The 13907-nt window shown below is 23.4% G+C and overlaps 1 protein-coding gene across 4 annotated transcripts in view; it reads left to right on the forward strand.

Annotated features, from left to right (window-relative positions):
- Positions 1 to 13907, forward strand: part of LOC122507350 (epithelial discoidin domain-containing receptor 1-like) — a 267483-nt gene that overhangs the window by 185970 nt on the left and 67606 nt on the right. For all 4 annotated transcript variants that reach the window (XM_043620013.1, XM_043620026.1, XM_043620020.1 and 1 more), the window contains one exon: positions 13072 to 13279. In XM_043620013.1, the coding sequence (XP_043475948.1) occupies positions 13072 to 13279 (208 nt within the window). The remainder of the gene's footprint in view (positions 1 to 13071; positions 13280 to 13907) is intronic.

Below are 13907 nucleotides of genomic sequence, written 5' to 3' on the forward strand. Positions count from 1 at the left end.
TTTCTGAATTATCGACTGATTAAATACGTTTTGGTATTAAACGTCATGTCGGTAAAGTTTTTTCTTTATTGTTCGTTCAGGAAAAAAGGAAATTTACTGTTTATTTTTATTTATTTTTTTTTTTGTCTTTTCCGATTTCAAAGTATTTTTTTTATAATTTATTTTATAATTATTAAAACTTTTGCACATCACTGCTCTTCTTTATTATATTTTAGAGTTATTCACAAAAAACTAGCTTAATTTATTTAATATTTTAAGAGAAAAGTGGTCGAAAAAATTAACATTGATTTCTGTAACAGTCACATGCTGTTAAGGCCAAATTTTTTTAGATCAAACTATTCTACTTCTTTTCTTGAAAACTATAAGTTAAATTGTCAAGATTCGAATGTAATTGTATTATGTAACCTGTAATTTAAGTGCCTTTACTATTTTTTTCAAAATTTGGGCAAAAAATTTTCAGTTAGATTTCTGAATTATCGGCTGATCAAATACGTTTTGGTATTAAACTTCATGTCGATAAAGTAGTTGGACGAATTTTGAAAAACTATACCCGCATAACTGAGTCGATAAAACAGAATTTTAGGCGCAAAATTAAATTAAACTTCTAATCTCCGATTTAAGGCATTTAAAATATTTTCAAAAATATATTTATTTTCAATAAATTGCTTTTTTGTTTACTCACTTTTTCAATAATTTTTCTTTTTTAATGTTTTGAATTTTAAAATTAATGTATAGGTTTTAAAAATCATTGAATTCTTAAGAAGAAGTTTAGCGAAAAACTGAAATTTTTCGAAGAATTTTATTTAAATTTTTGTAAATAATTAAAATTTCTCCGAAGACTTTTATTAAAATTGTATTGAAAGTAATTGAATTCTCGCAGAAAATTTTATTATTTGTGAAAATAATTTAATTGTTTTGAAGAATATCTTTGAATTTTTTTTAAAATAATGGGAGTTCTTTTTAATGATTTTAATTGAAAATTTATTTTTGAAATAATTGAATTTTATGAAAAATTTCTTTCAAGTCTTTAAATCAATTGTGTTTATTGTTAATAATTGTTATTAAACATTTGATCATTGAATTTTATTACAATTTTTTTTTAATAATTGAATTCATTCGAGGAATTTTTATAAAATATTGAAAATAATTGAATTCTTTCAAAGAATTTCTTTAATTTGTTTAGTATAATGAATTTTTTTAATACTTGTAATTTGTAATGAATAATTTTATTAAATTTTTGGTAGAAAACTAAATTCTTTTGAAAAATTTTATTAAACTTTTCGAAAGTAAATACATTCTTTTGAAGAATTTCTTTAAGGTTTTTGAAAATAAAGTAGTTTTTTAAATAAATTTAATTGTAAATATTAAAAATAATTGTAATTTGATTAATGAATTTTATTAAAAGTTTTTGTTTACACTGAAAAAAATACATGAGACATTTTCAACTACATCCCCTTAGTAGAGTAAAAAGTAATAAAACGAACTACTTTTTTAGTTAGTCTGGCTACTTTTGATACTTATTTTAACTGTTTTATGTACTTAAAAATTATTAATTAAATTAATGTAATTTTACAGTTAACTTTGTAACTGCAGGTATGTTATAGAAATGACTACAGAAAGCAGTAGATTCTACTACTTAAAGTAGTTCGATAGACTAATTTTGTAGTAGTTTTTACTTCTTCTAGGAGTTGAATTATTTTCCATGTAATTTATGTTACCGTCAACTGGGGCTATTTTGTGCATCCGGGGGCTATTTTGTGCACGCGAGTTTTTTAATGAAAAAAATTATTAAAATGAATTATTTTAATCTGCTATTTTGTAAAATGAAAGTTTGATTACATGACAATAGAGAGCACTAAATGTTATTATTTAATTCTTTGGCAATTAAGAGAAAAAAATTCCTCAAAACGAAAAATTTGTTTAAAAAATTTTGAAACTTCGGAAAAATTATACCAGATCTTCTAGAGTTTTAATGTGTCTCATAAACTGTGTTAGACATTTGTTTTCAATTGTGTTGTGATGATACATACGTAATGCGCTAACTTTTTATTCATTATTTTAAGAGAAAAGTGGAAAAAACTGAAAAACTAGGATTCCATGGGGCTATTTTGTGCACTTAAAAAAATCAAATATTTTTCATAAATATTTTATTTAGTAAGTAAAGAAGATTCTGTTTATCATTTTTATACATTTTTGTCTTACTTTTCTGTCAAAAAACTGTAAATACGTTAATTAAAATCATTAAAATGATTAAAAGCTCTACCGGTGCACAACGTAACCTCAAAAAATGAACATTAATTAATATTTATAAGTTTTTCAAATTAGTTTTAAAACTATTTTCTCGTTTCTCTTAAAATAACTTGAAAATCATATTAGATATTAAATTGTTATCTATTTAACCTTAAAAATATTTATTTCAAGTTTTTTAAAAATATCATTCAAAACCATTAAAAAAGCTCCTATTGAAATGATGTTTTAAAGTTTTTTATAAGTGTTTAAACGATCATTTTATAATTATATTAGTATATTATTATAAAATATATATTAAAAAAGAAAAAAATTTTATTTACTATCTGCGTAATATACAATTTAAAGAAAGATTGTTAATTTTTAGTAAATCCAGATTTTAGCAAAATTTTAGTGCTTTATTTTACATTTTTTGTATAATATATCTACAAAAAAAATTTTACTAGGTCATTCTTTTTTTAATTTACTCTCAAATATATACACAAAAGATTTCATGAAGCAGAAACGATTAAAAAAATTGTTTACGCAACATTATAGAAAAACAAAGTTCGATGCACAAAATAGCCCCATCCCGGGAGTTATTGTGTTCACGACTTTCAATGACTATAACTAAGACAAAAAAATTTTTTTCTTTGCAAAATTTATAGGAAACCTTCAGAAGGATGTCCACAACATATATCAAAAGTTGATTTTCTTTATTCTCTTAATTCTGAATTTAAATAAATCTTTGAATAAAAAAAAAGCTATTTGGTGCACAAAATAGCCCCGGTTGACGGTATAGATTTTTATAGAAGATTATCAACTGTGAAAAGTTGTAAATGCAACTACTTTAAGTAGTAAAATTAACTACAGTTATCAGTTGAACTGTGTCTGGAATGCCTATAAGTATTAAGCAACTCATCGAAGCGGGCGAGCGTGGTTAGGTGGTTAGGTTATCGGCTTACGAATGTTAGGGTCGAGCGTTCAACTCCCGACGTTTAGAGATTTTTCTCCGTTAGGTATATAGACATTAAATAAATAAGGTATAGGTAAACAAAAGTGGGTAGGGGGAAATATAAAAAAATACAACTCGATAATATTTATAATAAATTATAAATAATTTTATTTTACCATTTTCAGTAGTTACTTTATTACTGAGTTATCTTAGTAACTTTAACTACATATCAGCAGTTAATTCTACTGCAAAACTGTCATTGGTTCCTATTTAACTAAGAAAAGTAGTTAATGCAACTGTATTATCACTTCATTCAACTACATATCTGATAATTAATGTAAGTTCAAAATTATCTTTGGGGACTTATTGAACTAAGGAAAGTAGTTAAAAGTAGTCAAATCTACTAAGAATTTTTTTCAGTGTATAATTGAATTCTTCCAAAAATTTTATTTAAATTGTTTTAAAATAACCGAATTCTTTAGAAAGAGAAATTTTATAAAAATTGTACTGAAAAAAGAACAATTTATTATTAATTAATAAATTTATTATTAATGAAAATAATTGAATTTTTGTAAAACAATTCATCAAAATTTTTGAGAATAATTGAATTCCTTTGAAAAATTTTATTATAATTTTTGAAAATAATTGAATTTGAGAAATTTTATTAAAATTCTATTGAAAATAATTGAATTCCTGCGAAGAATTTTAGAAATTATAAAAATAATTGAATTCTTGCGAAGAATTTTATTATTTATAAAAATAATTGAATTCTTACGAAGAATTTTATAAGAAATAATAATAATAATTAATTAATAAATTAGTTAATAATTGAATTTTTTAAATTTTGAATTGGAAATTATTGAAAAATTGAAGTTGATAATTGAAATTAAAAAATTTTCAGTGGCAATTTTTAATTTTTTGTGAAATTATAAATATTTAAAATCAAATAAGCATGCTCTTACTTTAATTAATATTTAATGCAATATTTGTAATTTAAATACAATTTTAGTAATTTAAATGCAACTTTCCAGATCTTAATATTTTGATATTATTTGTGATTTTTTATTTTGTACTCATATATATATAAATGTAAACGTTAATGATGTATTTTTCACGTGCTTTTAAGATTCGAGATTCAAATATATGATAATTCCCATGAAAGTTGTGAATTTTTAAAAGTACGGACGCATGTTCTACTTTGTAATTCAAAATTCGTCCGGCAAAAGAAAAGGTTACGTGCGCACACTTGAAGCTTTCCTTTGAAAGCAGTTATTTCAACTGGAAATCAGAATAAATAATGGAAAATGTTTGAAATCATTTTAAATATGCATTATAAAAGCCTTTTAAAGGTAAAAATGGTGTAATACAATATAAACGTGCTTCCTTAAAACTACTGCTTTAGATATATTTCCGGGTATGAAGAGAAAAAAATAAAATTGAAAATGAGAATAACAAATTTCTCTATTATAGAGTAATGCAAAATTTAATTATCAAAAAATTCTAATTATAAATACAAATAGGAAATTAATTAAAAATTTATTATTTAGAAAATAAAGTAAGAAATTTTTGCAAAAATTGCACAGTGGGGAATTTATTTCGGAAATTTTGAGATTGCGTCCGAATTTCACTGTAATTTTTTCCTACTTCCGAAAGATTTCAATTGGAATTCTGATCGATTTTCAATTGGAATTCATATTGCAACTGTAATTAGGTTACATTGAAATTTTGATAAATGTAATTTCTGCAAAAATGAAATTCAGTTAAATGGAATTTTTGCTAAAATTAAATTCAGTTGAATGGAAATGTTGCTAAATGGTACTTCTGCTAATAAACTGAAATTTGGTTTAATAGAATTTTTGCTAAATTGAAATTCGGTGTAATAAAATTTCTCGTAAAATGAAAATCTGTTTAATTGCTAAATAGAATTTCTACTTAATTAAAATTTGTTTAAATGAACATTTTGCTAAATGAAATTTTTGCTAAAATATGAGTAATGAAAATTTTGCTAATTAAATTTTTACTAAAATGAAATTCGGTTAAAATGAAGTTTCAACAAAATTGAAATTCGGTTAAATAAACATTTTCCTAAATGGAATTTGTGTTAAAATAAAATAAAAATAATTTATGTCTACTAATAAATTGTTTAAGAAAATGAAACATTTATTAATTTAATCTTCTACTAAAATAAAATTTTGCTAAATGAAATTTCGGCTAAAATGAAATTCAATTAAATAAACAATTTACTAACTAGAATTTTTGCTAAATTCGGTTAAATAATATTTTTATTCATTGAAAATTAAATAAGTGCAACTTTGAAGAAAGTAGAATTCCAATCGAAAATTGTTATCAGAATTCTTCGAAAATCTCCAATATGCAATTTCCAGGAAATTTTTGCAAATTTTTTTTTTATTGCAAAATTAAAAATTAATTTTACATTTTAATAATTATTTTTTCTCCCCCAAAAACAATCAAAATCCGTAATGGAGTTTTTTTCTCTAACACTATCTTTGATGCAAAAAAAAAATCATCCGCAGAATTTTACAAATTAAACTTCCATCTTTTTTTGGGTATAGAAAAATCCAAGCCATGAAAAGTCGAGTCAAATGCTTTTCTTTTCTTTTCTTCTCTTTTTTTTTGCTTGAAAAATCCTACTGTCGTTGAAACACCTCTCATTGTTTTTTCCCCTATTCGTTCTTCTCTATTTTTTCATTTCTATATACCAGCCAAAAGTAAAATTTTTATCCAAGATAACTGTATACTGTGTACCTATATATATGCATGTGAGAAACGTTAAGTCTCTTCCGCGAGCGGAAATGAATTTGTGTATTCGTATGACAGAGATGGAAAATTGTTGAATGTAACATTTTTTTCGGATGATATCGTGTAGTTAAAATATTTATAAACATTCGTAGTAGTTTATAAATAAGTTTTCAATTATTATTCCTAAAGGTATGGAATATTCCATTTGGACATTTATGGAATATTTCAAAGGAATATTCCATTCATGTACATTGAATATTTCGTTTGAAAGTAAATATTTCAAAGGAATGATCTTTTCACACTTCTGAAAAAATTCATTGAAACGTAATTTTTACTGAATTCCAGTTACGCAATATTCCTATGGAATATTCCTAAATTATTCTAACGAAATATTCCAAAGGCTGGGAATTTTAATGTTTCCACGAGGACAGAATATCCCAGAGGAATATTCCTAATTTTCTAATTAAATATTTTAGAAATGTTAATAGAATATTCTAGAAAAGTTGTAAATTTAGAAAGGAATATTTATATGGAATATTCTTGTAATACTCCAATTAAATATTCCTTCTATATTCCAGTTACAATATTTCGATGGAATATTTCTTTATTATTCCTGAGGAACAATCAAAACATGAATATTTCTATGGAATATTCCTTCTATATTCCAGTTACAATATTTTGATGGAATATTTCTTTGTTATTCCAATAAAACATTCCAAACTTCGGACATTTTAATATTTCAAAAATGTGTATGAAATATTCCCAATGTTTCAATAGAATATTTCAGGAATGTGAATATTCCTTCTATATTCCAGTTACAATATTTTGATGTAATATTTCTTTGTTATTCCAATGAAACATTTCAAACTTCGAACATTTTAATATTTCAAAAATCTGGATGGAATATTCCCAATGTTTCAATGAAATATTTCAGGAATGTGAATGGAATATTTCTATGGAATATTCCTTCTATATTCCAGTTACAATATTTTGATGTAATATTTCTTTGTTATTCCAATGAAACATTTCAAACTTCGAACATTTTAATATTTCAAAAATCTGGATGGAATATTCCCAATGTTTCAATGAAATATTTCAGGAATGTGAATGGAATATTTCTATGGAATATTCCTTCTATATTCCAGTTACAATATTTTGATGGAATTTTTCTTTGTTATTCCAATGAAACATTTCAAACTTCGAACATTTTAATATTTCAAAAATCTGGATGGAATATTCCCAATGTTTCAATGGAATATTTCAGCAATGTGAATGGAATATTCTGTGCTACTGGGGACATGTAGTAATATTTTATATAGCAATATATTATATACAATATATATATATAAACATATTCGTAGACATCCACAATTTGAATAATATGATTCGTAAATGTTATAATTTCCGGAGATGATCGCTACTAGTTTTGATGTATACATATTGATTTTAATACGCTTACGTGAATCTATAATATGTAAATTGGGATCGGTCTAGACTGTTGACACTTGTAGGTAATAAGCATACGTATTTTATGTGAATAGATGATATAAAATTTGTGTATATGTGTCGGTTTTGTATAAGTTTGTGGTTTCCCTCCTCCCCCCCCCCCCATCACCCCTTCTCTGTTCGTCATCCGGATATTGACAGTGGTCCAACTCGTCCTTTCCCTATCTATATAGGTTTACCCACACAATATTGGCCTTTAATCGACCAGTAACTTTTTTTAATGTCACTGATAGTCTCAAATTTAATGTCTCATGGGTATAAGCGAGTCCAATATTCGATTTTATAAAACTATTTACTATATAGGTAGTTTCCATCTAGTCATTGACACTTGTTTTTAGTTCGACTCCATACCGCTTGTGAGAGAACTTTCATGCCATCTGGACGGTGACTTGTAGAATTACAATGGCGCGAAATTCAAATTTAATGAAACGAAAAAGCGTTGTAAGTGAACTATTTCTTTGTAATAAATGGTGTATTCAAAAATTAGAAGATAAAACTAAAAATGAGGTATTTAGCTATTATTAATTAATACTATTATGCTATTATTACTAGCGTTGTTGTTATTTTTAATATTATTAATTAATTTTACTATTATTCTCCACACTATTATTATCGCTATTATTATTCCCACTCAAATAGTTTTAATTATAGTCGCTATTTCCTTGTATTCTGAGAATTTTTATTCTTTTTCCATTTTTTTATTCTCGCATCGAAAACATACATTCATTCTAACCGTGTGTATTTCATTCTCCCGTTCTATATTCTCATTGTGAATTATTCGCTTTCGATTAATTGGGAAAATGGTGGATTTATATTTAACGTATTTTTTGGGATGGATGTTAACAAGGGAATAAATAAATCTATTGATATTGCGGCTATCTTTTGAAATAGTAAACATTCATTGCTTTTCGTTTTTATTATTTAGTGTGACAGTACGAGAATTTTCGAAATTCTCTTAAGGGATTATTGTTTTCTAAAGTTATTGTACTTATTCTTGAAATCTAATTTTACTTAAATATTTCAAAATTAATTCAATTTTAAAAGAGTTGCGTTTACAATTTTCATAAATAGGTGAACTTCAAAAGGTTTTAATTTGAAATTTTAGAAAATTTTAATTTTTGAATGAATGAATTAAATACTAAAAATTTCACAGGAATTCTATTATTTACAAATTTTTTTTTATAAATTTCTTCTTCGCAATAATTCAATTATTTTCATGAAGAATAATATTTTTTACCAGGAATTCAATTATTTTCATATATAGGTTTTCAATTATTTTTATAAATAACAAAGATCATCGCAGAATTTCAATTATTTTTAAATTTTTAATACAATTTTAATGGAATTTCTCGAAAAATGTAATTATTCTTAAAAATTTTATTATAATTCATCAAAAAAAAATTTATTTATTTTAAAAAGCCTTCCTATAATTTATGTATTATTTTCAAAAATTTTAATGAAATTCTTTTTAACAATTCAATTTTTTTTCAAAATAATTTTAATAAAATTTCTTTGTAGAATTAAATTAATTTCAATAATTTATCAAAATTCAATTATTTTTAATATCTAGGTATTTCAATAAAATTTCACAGAAGAAGTCAATATTATTTAAAAAGCAATATATCATTAAAGTTCGTCTTAAGAATTTAATTATTTTCAAAAGTAATAAAATTCTTCATAGAAATTCAATTATGGTCAAAAGTTTAAAAAAATTCTCGTCAAAATTTCAATTATCTTTATAAATAATAAAATTATTCTTCAAAATTCAATTATTTTCAAAAAATTTAATAAAATTCTTGGCAAAATTTCAATTATTTTCAAAAACTTTTCTCAATTTAATCAAATTTTTTTTTACAGAGATTCAATTATTTTTAATGGAATTTTAATCTAATTTCTCGAAAATGAAAATTATTCTTAAAAATTTTATTAAAATTCGAATTGTAAACAAATAAATTTAAAAATTCTTAAAAAACTTTTGCAAAAATTATTAAAAAATAATGGATTTATAGTAGATTGTTTAGTTAAAAACCAGAAAAAAATTCAATTTTGTAAAAGTTACAAATTATTGCAAAAAATCAATTATTTTCAAGAGCAGTAATATTCTTCGCAAAAATTATATATTGTTAAAAAGTAATAAAATTCTTCTGTAAAATTCAATTATTTTCAAAAATTTTCCATCACAGAATTCCAATTATTTTTAATACAATTTTAATCGAATTTCTCGAAAAATGTAATTATTTTTTAAATATTCATTAAAATTTGTTGATAAAATTCAATTATTTGAAAATTTGTTGATAACGATTCTTTATGAAAATTGAATTTTAAGAAACATTCAATTATTCAATAAATTATTTATTTGCATTTTATTTGTATTTAAATAATTGAATTCTCGTAGAATTTTCTAATAAAAATTGATTTTCATTTCATAAAAATGAATTCCAGTTAAAATTTTTGATAATAATTGAATATTAAACTCTAAATTTTAATTAGTAAAAATGCTTTCTAATTTGAATTATTGACTGACTTTTTGCTTTTGAATTAGCAAATTTTACCAATAAATAGTCGTTTCTACTAATTTAATAGTAAAATTTACTAATTCAAATTTCAACAGCAAAAAGTCAGAAAGTTCATAGCATGGATTTTTAGAAATATTTGAATTTTGAAAAGGTTTCAAATTATAATCTTTGAAAGTTTGAATTTTTCATGCTTTTAACTGAAAATTGTGTAGATTTAATTTTTTAAAAAGTTTTATGAAACTTTTTCGAAATTATTTCAAGCTTTTATTTTCTAATATAATATTTAATTGAAGAATTTCCGAATAATCGATGAATTTTCGTAAAATTGAATTGTAAACAAAAGCATTTGAAAATTTTCAAAGAAATTTTTCAAAAATTATTAAAAATGAATGAATAATTAATTTAAAGAAGAATTTTAGTTAAAAATTCTAGAAAATAATTGAATTGAAATGAGAATAATTTTTATGAAGTTACAGTAACAATATTCTTATAAAATATAAAATAATGATTTTATCATTCGGTCATCTTTAATTATTATTATAAAACATGAAGATATCGAAGTAATGGAACATTTTTCTGAGTAATAATTTTTAAACTGATTGAGAATAATATTCTTTATTAAACATTAGAGTCAAGAAGTGATTCCTTATAGTAGAATTAAAACAAATATTAGGTATAAATTTTATTTATTGTAAATTTGATTTATTATAAATTTTATTCAAACTCCATTATCAGATATATTTCTAAAGCAAATAGTGACAAGGCAGATGGACACTCGGCATTATTACGCGACCGCATATAGATAAACGAGCGCTTTTACAGGGATTTGAATCGTATTCTGGTCGCAACGCGGCACGCTTTCGAATTGAATATTCCATACCAGACTTTCGACAATCGCAAAACGTTCATTGTATACCCTATACATAGAAACGTTGAGGCACGGACAAGAACAAACGAGCTTTGTATAAATTTATACATTTGTTTTTTTTTATTTATAAACTTTCGTTATTATATATTTATACCGAAAAAATGCGTTCCTTTTTAGTTAACTTTTATCGATAATTCGCTGTCTTGGGGCATTTCTTTCGTGAGGTTTTACGTATTTTTTGAACCGCCCCTAAAAGAGTTAAAAACCTCTTTGGGGTAAAAGGCGCATTTTTTAATAAAATAATTAATTAATACGGAATTTTTTTTATTTTTCATGTTTCTTAATATCAAACGTTTTAATAGCTAATACAATTTTTACTAAGTAACGAATATTTAGTTAAATAATAACAGAAATTTTTTGAATTTCTATATTTAATAGTATTTTTCTATACTTTTTCCATTTTGTAGTAAGCAAAAAGATCAAATTAGCCTAGTGGTAGACGCACTCGACTCGTAATAAGTAGACTAGGGTTCGATCCCCGCCGTAAAATTCTCAAATAATAATTTATACTTTTGTATTTTTATCATAGAATACTCGCATTAATCATTTATTGCGAGTATATTCTATATTAGTTGAAATAATTTTATCAGAAAAATTGCGATAAAAACATATTTTTCAATATTGACATATTTTTTTTTTGCGCTCTGAATTGTAAATGTATATATAAATATTTTAAGCATTTTTCTATATTATTATTCATTTTTCCCGAAGCACGATTTAGTCACGAGGAGAGATGCTGCAGTCGCACTAAAAAAAACATTCGAGTTTCTCTGTTATTGATGCCTCAATTGTTCCGTCGTTTGTGTCCGTTGGACGTTTCATTTAAAATTACTCTTGGATACTTTACACGAGAATACACGAGTGACACGTAATGGACTGTGTCTCAACTTAAATAATGAAATAACATTTTTTTTTTGAAAAAAAAATTCTACCAATATTAATCAGATGTTACCGTCAACTGTCAAATTGAGAGTAATTTTTATTTTTATCTGAAATTCATTGGAATATTTTATCATTTATTTATCATTTTTTTTATTTTATAATATTTTTTACATAATTGTTGATTATTTATAAATAATTTATTTTGCGTCTGCAAAATAAATTATATTTGCATTTGCAAATATAATATTTAAGTAAAATATAAATATAAATAAATAAAAAATAAATAAATAATAATTATATAAGCAAATAATTATAAACTATTAGAATTTGAAAAATATTTTCATAAATTTTTGCACAAATAGTTCTTATTTAAAATGCATTAAAAAAAAATTCTCTGATTTATATATATAACTGAATGATGTAGTCGATCGAACTTGGAAAATTCAGCGCAAAGTTTAATAAAAACGTCTATGAAAGTCGTATAAGAACGTATATTCACGTGGACAGACTTGGAATTCTCGTTTCTTTCGAGCCACCTCAGGCAGTTTTTGATCTCTCGCATACGTCAAAAAAAAAATATATAGAATCGAAGGCTTTAGAAAAATGCTGCCTTTACAATTTTCTCAAACAATCAAACTCTCAATTTTTATTTGATTTAAATAAAAATTATTCAGTTCATGTGAAAATATTTATTTTTATAAAGGAAATTTTGTTAAATATTTATTTTCAATGAGGAAGGTTTAAAATTTTATTTATATTTTAATTGAATAGTTATTTTGATTTAAATAAAAATTATCTAATTCAAGGAAAGATATTTATTTCCAAAAAAAAAATTATTTTAAATATTTATTTTCGATAAAGAATGTAAAAAATTATATTTAGAGTCAAATAATATTTCTTTACCATTTAAAATAGAAATATGACTGAAAACATAAAAATAAAAGAAAAAATTTAATTTTAAAGCAAAGGAGTAATAAAAATTGTAATAAAATAATTATTTTTTTTACAAGACTCACTTAATATTGTCTTCATTTGTATGTAAAACATTTTTTTTTATTTCTTGTCTCTAAAATCCACTTTCATGTCCTTATCAGTTATATTCATATAGCCGTCAAGATGAATATAACGTCTTGAAATTTAATTTTTTCTTTTGAAAAGGGGTGAATTAATTTTGTATAATGAAAAGGAGAAGAAAGTATATATAGAAAAGATGGTAGCAGTGTATAATGAAAATGAAATTAAATTTTTCTTGTATTTATTTTTCATCTCATTTTCTCTTTTCTATTTTATAATTTCAGGTTTTCTCTCAAGTTGACATTCTCTTCAGCATTGGCGGAAAGTACTATACGGGCGAGCCAATCACTTACACGTATATGGAGGATAATATTTTCGAAACACCCCACAACATCTCAGTGAAGCTGCACCATCGTGTCGGTAAATTTGTGAAACTGAAGCTTCATTTTGCTGCTAAATGGATTATGGTCAGCGAAGTTAATTTCGATTCTGGTAAGTGAATTTCTAAACTGCAAATTATTACATACTTTCTAATTAATTTCTCAAATTTTCGCCTTTTGTTTATACTAAATTCCAAATCATTTCATTTATTTTAAAAATAAAATTAAAAGAGAACCCTTTGGGGTAAAAGGCACATTTTTTAATATTACTGCGTAATTGTTTTTTAATTAAAATTTAATTTAAAAATTTAATTTAAATTTTCTCTTTTAGTTAAAATTTTCATTTTCAAACCCAGTTATTAAGAGAAAGATATATTTTTTATGAATATTTTTTCAGAAACAATAATTAAATAATGAAACAATGAAAAAAGATAGTGTGGAAATATTTTTAAAAAGCAATATTTTGATTTGATCATAAATATTGTAAACATTAAAAGAAAAATTGCCTTTCGATGTATAAAAAAATACGCACCTCAAAGGGTTTTTTACAACACGTTTTATGCATGACCTAAAAATTTTTAAGACAATTTTTTTAAAAACATTTTTTATGACATTAAAAACGATCGTTATTGAAAAAAAGAGAAAAATAACTCTCTGCGCATAGGGAAATTTTTCCCTCTATGAAAAAGAGAAAACCAATTGATTATAAATTTGATAGGGAAAGATATAAGATAATACCG

Source organism: Leptopilina heterotoma, unplaced genomic scaffold (assembly GCF_015476425.1).
Source record: "Leptopilina heterotoma isolate Lh14 unplaced genomic scaffold, ASM1547642v1 Lhet_114, whole genome shotgun sequence".
NCBI lineage: Eukaryota > Metazoa > Arthropoda > Insecta > Hymenoptera > Figitidae > Leptopilina > Leptopilina heterotoma.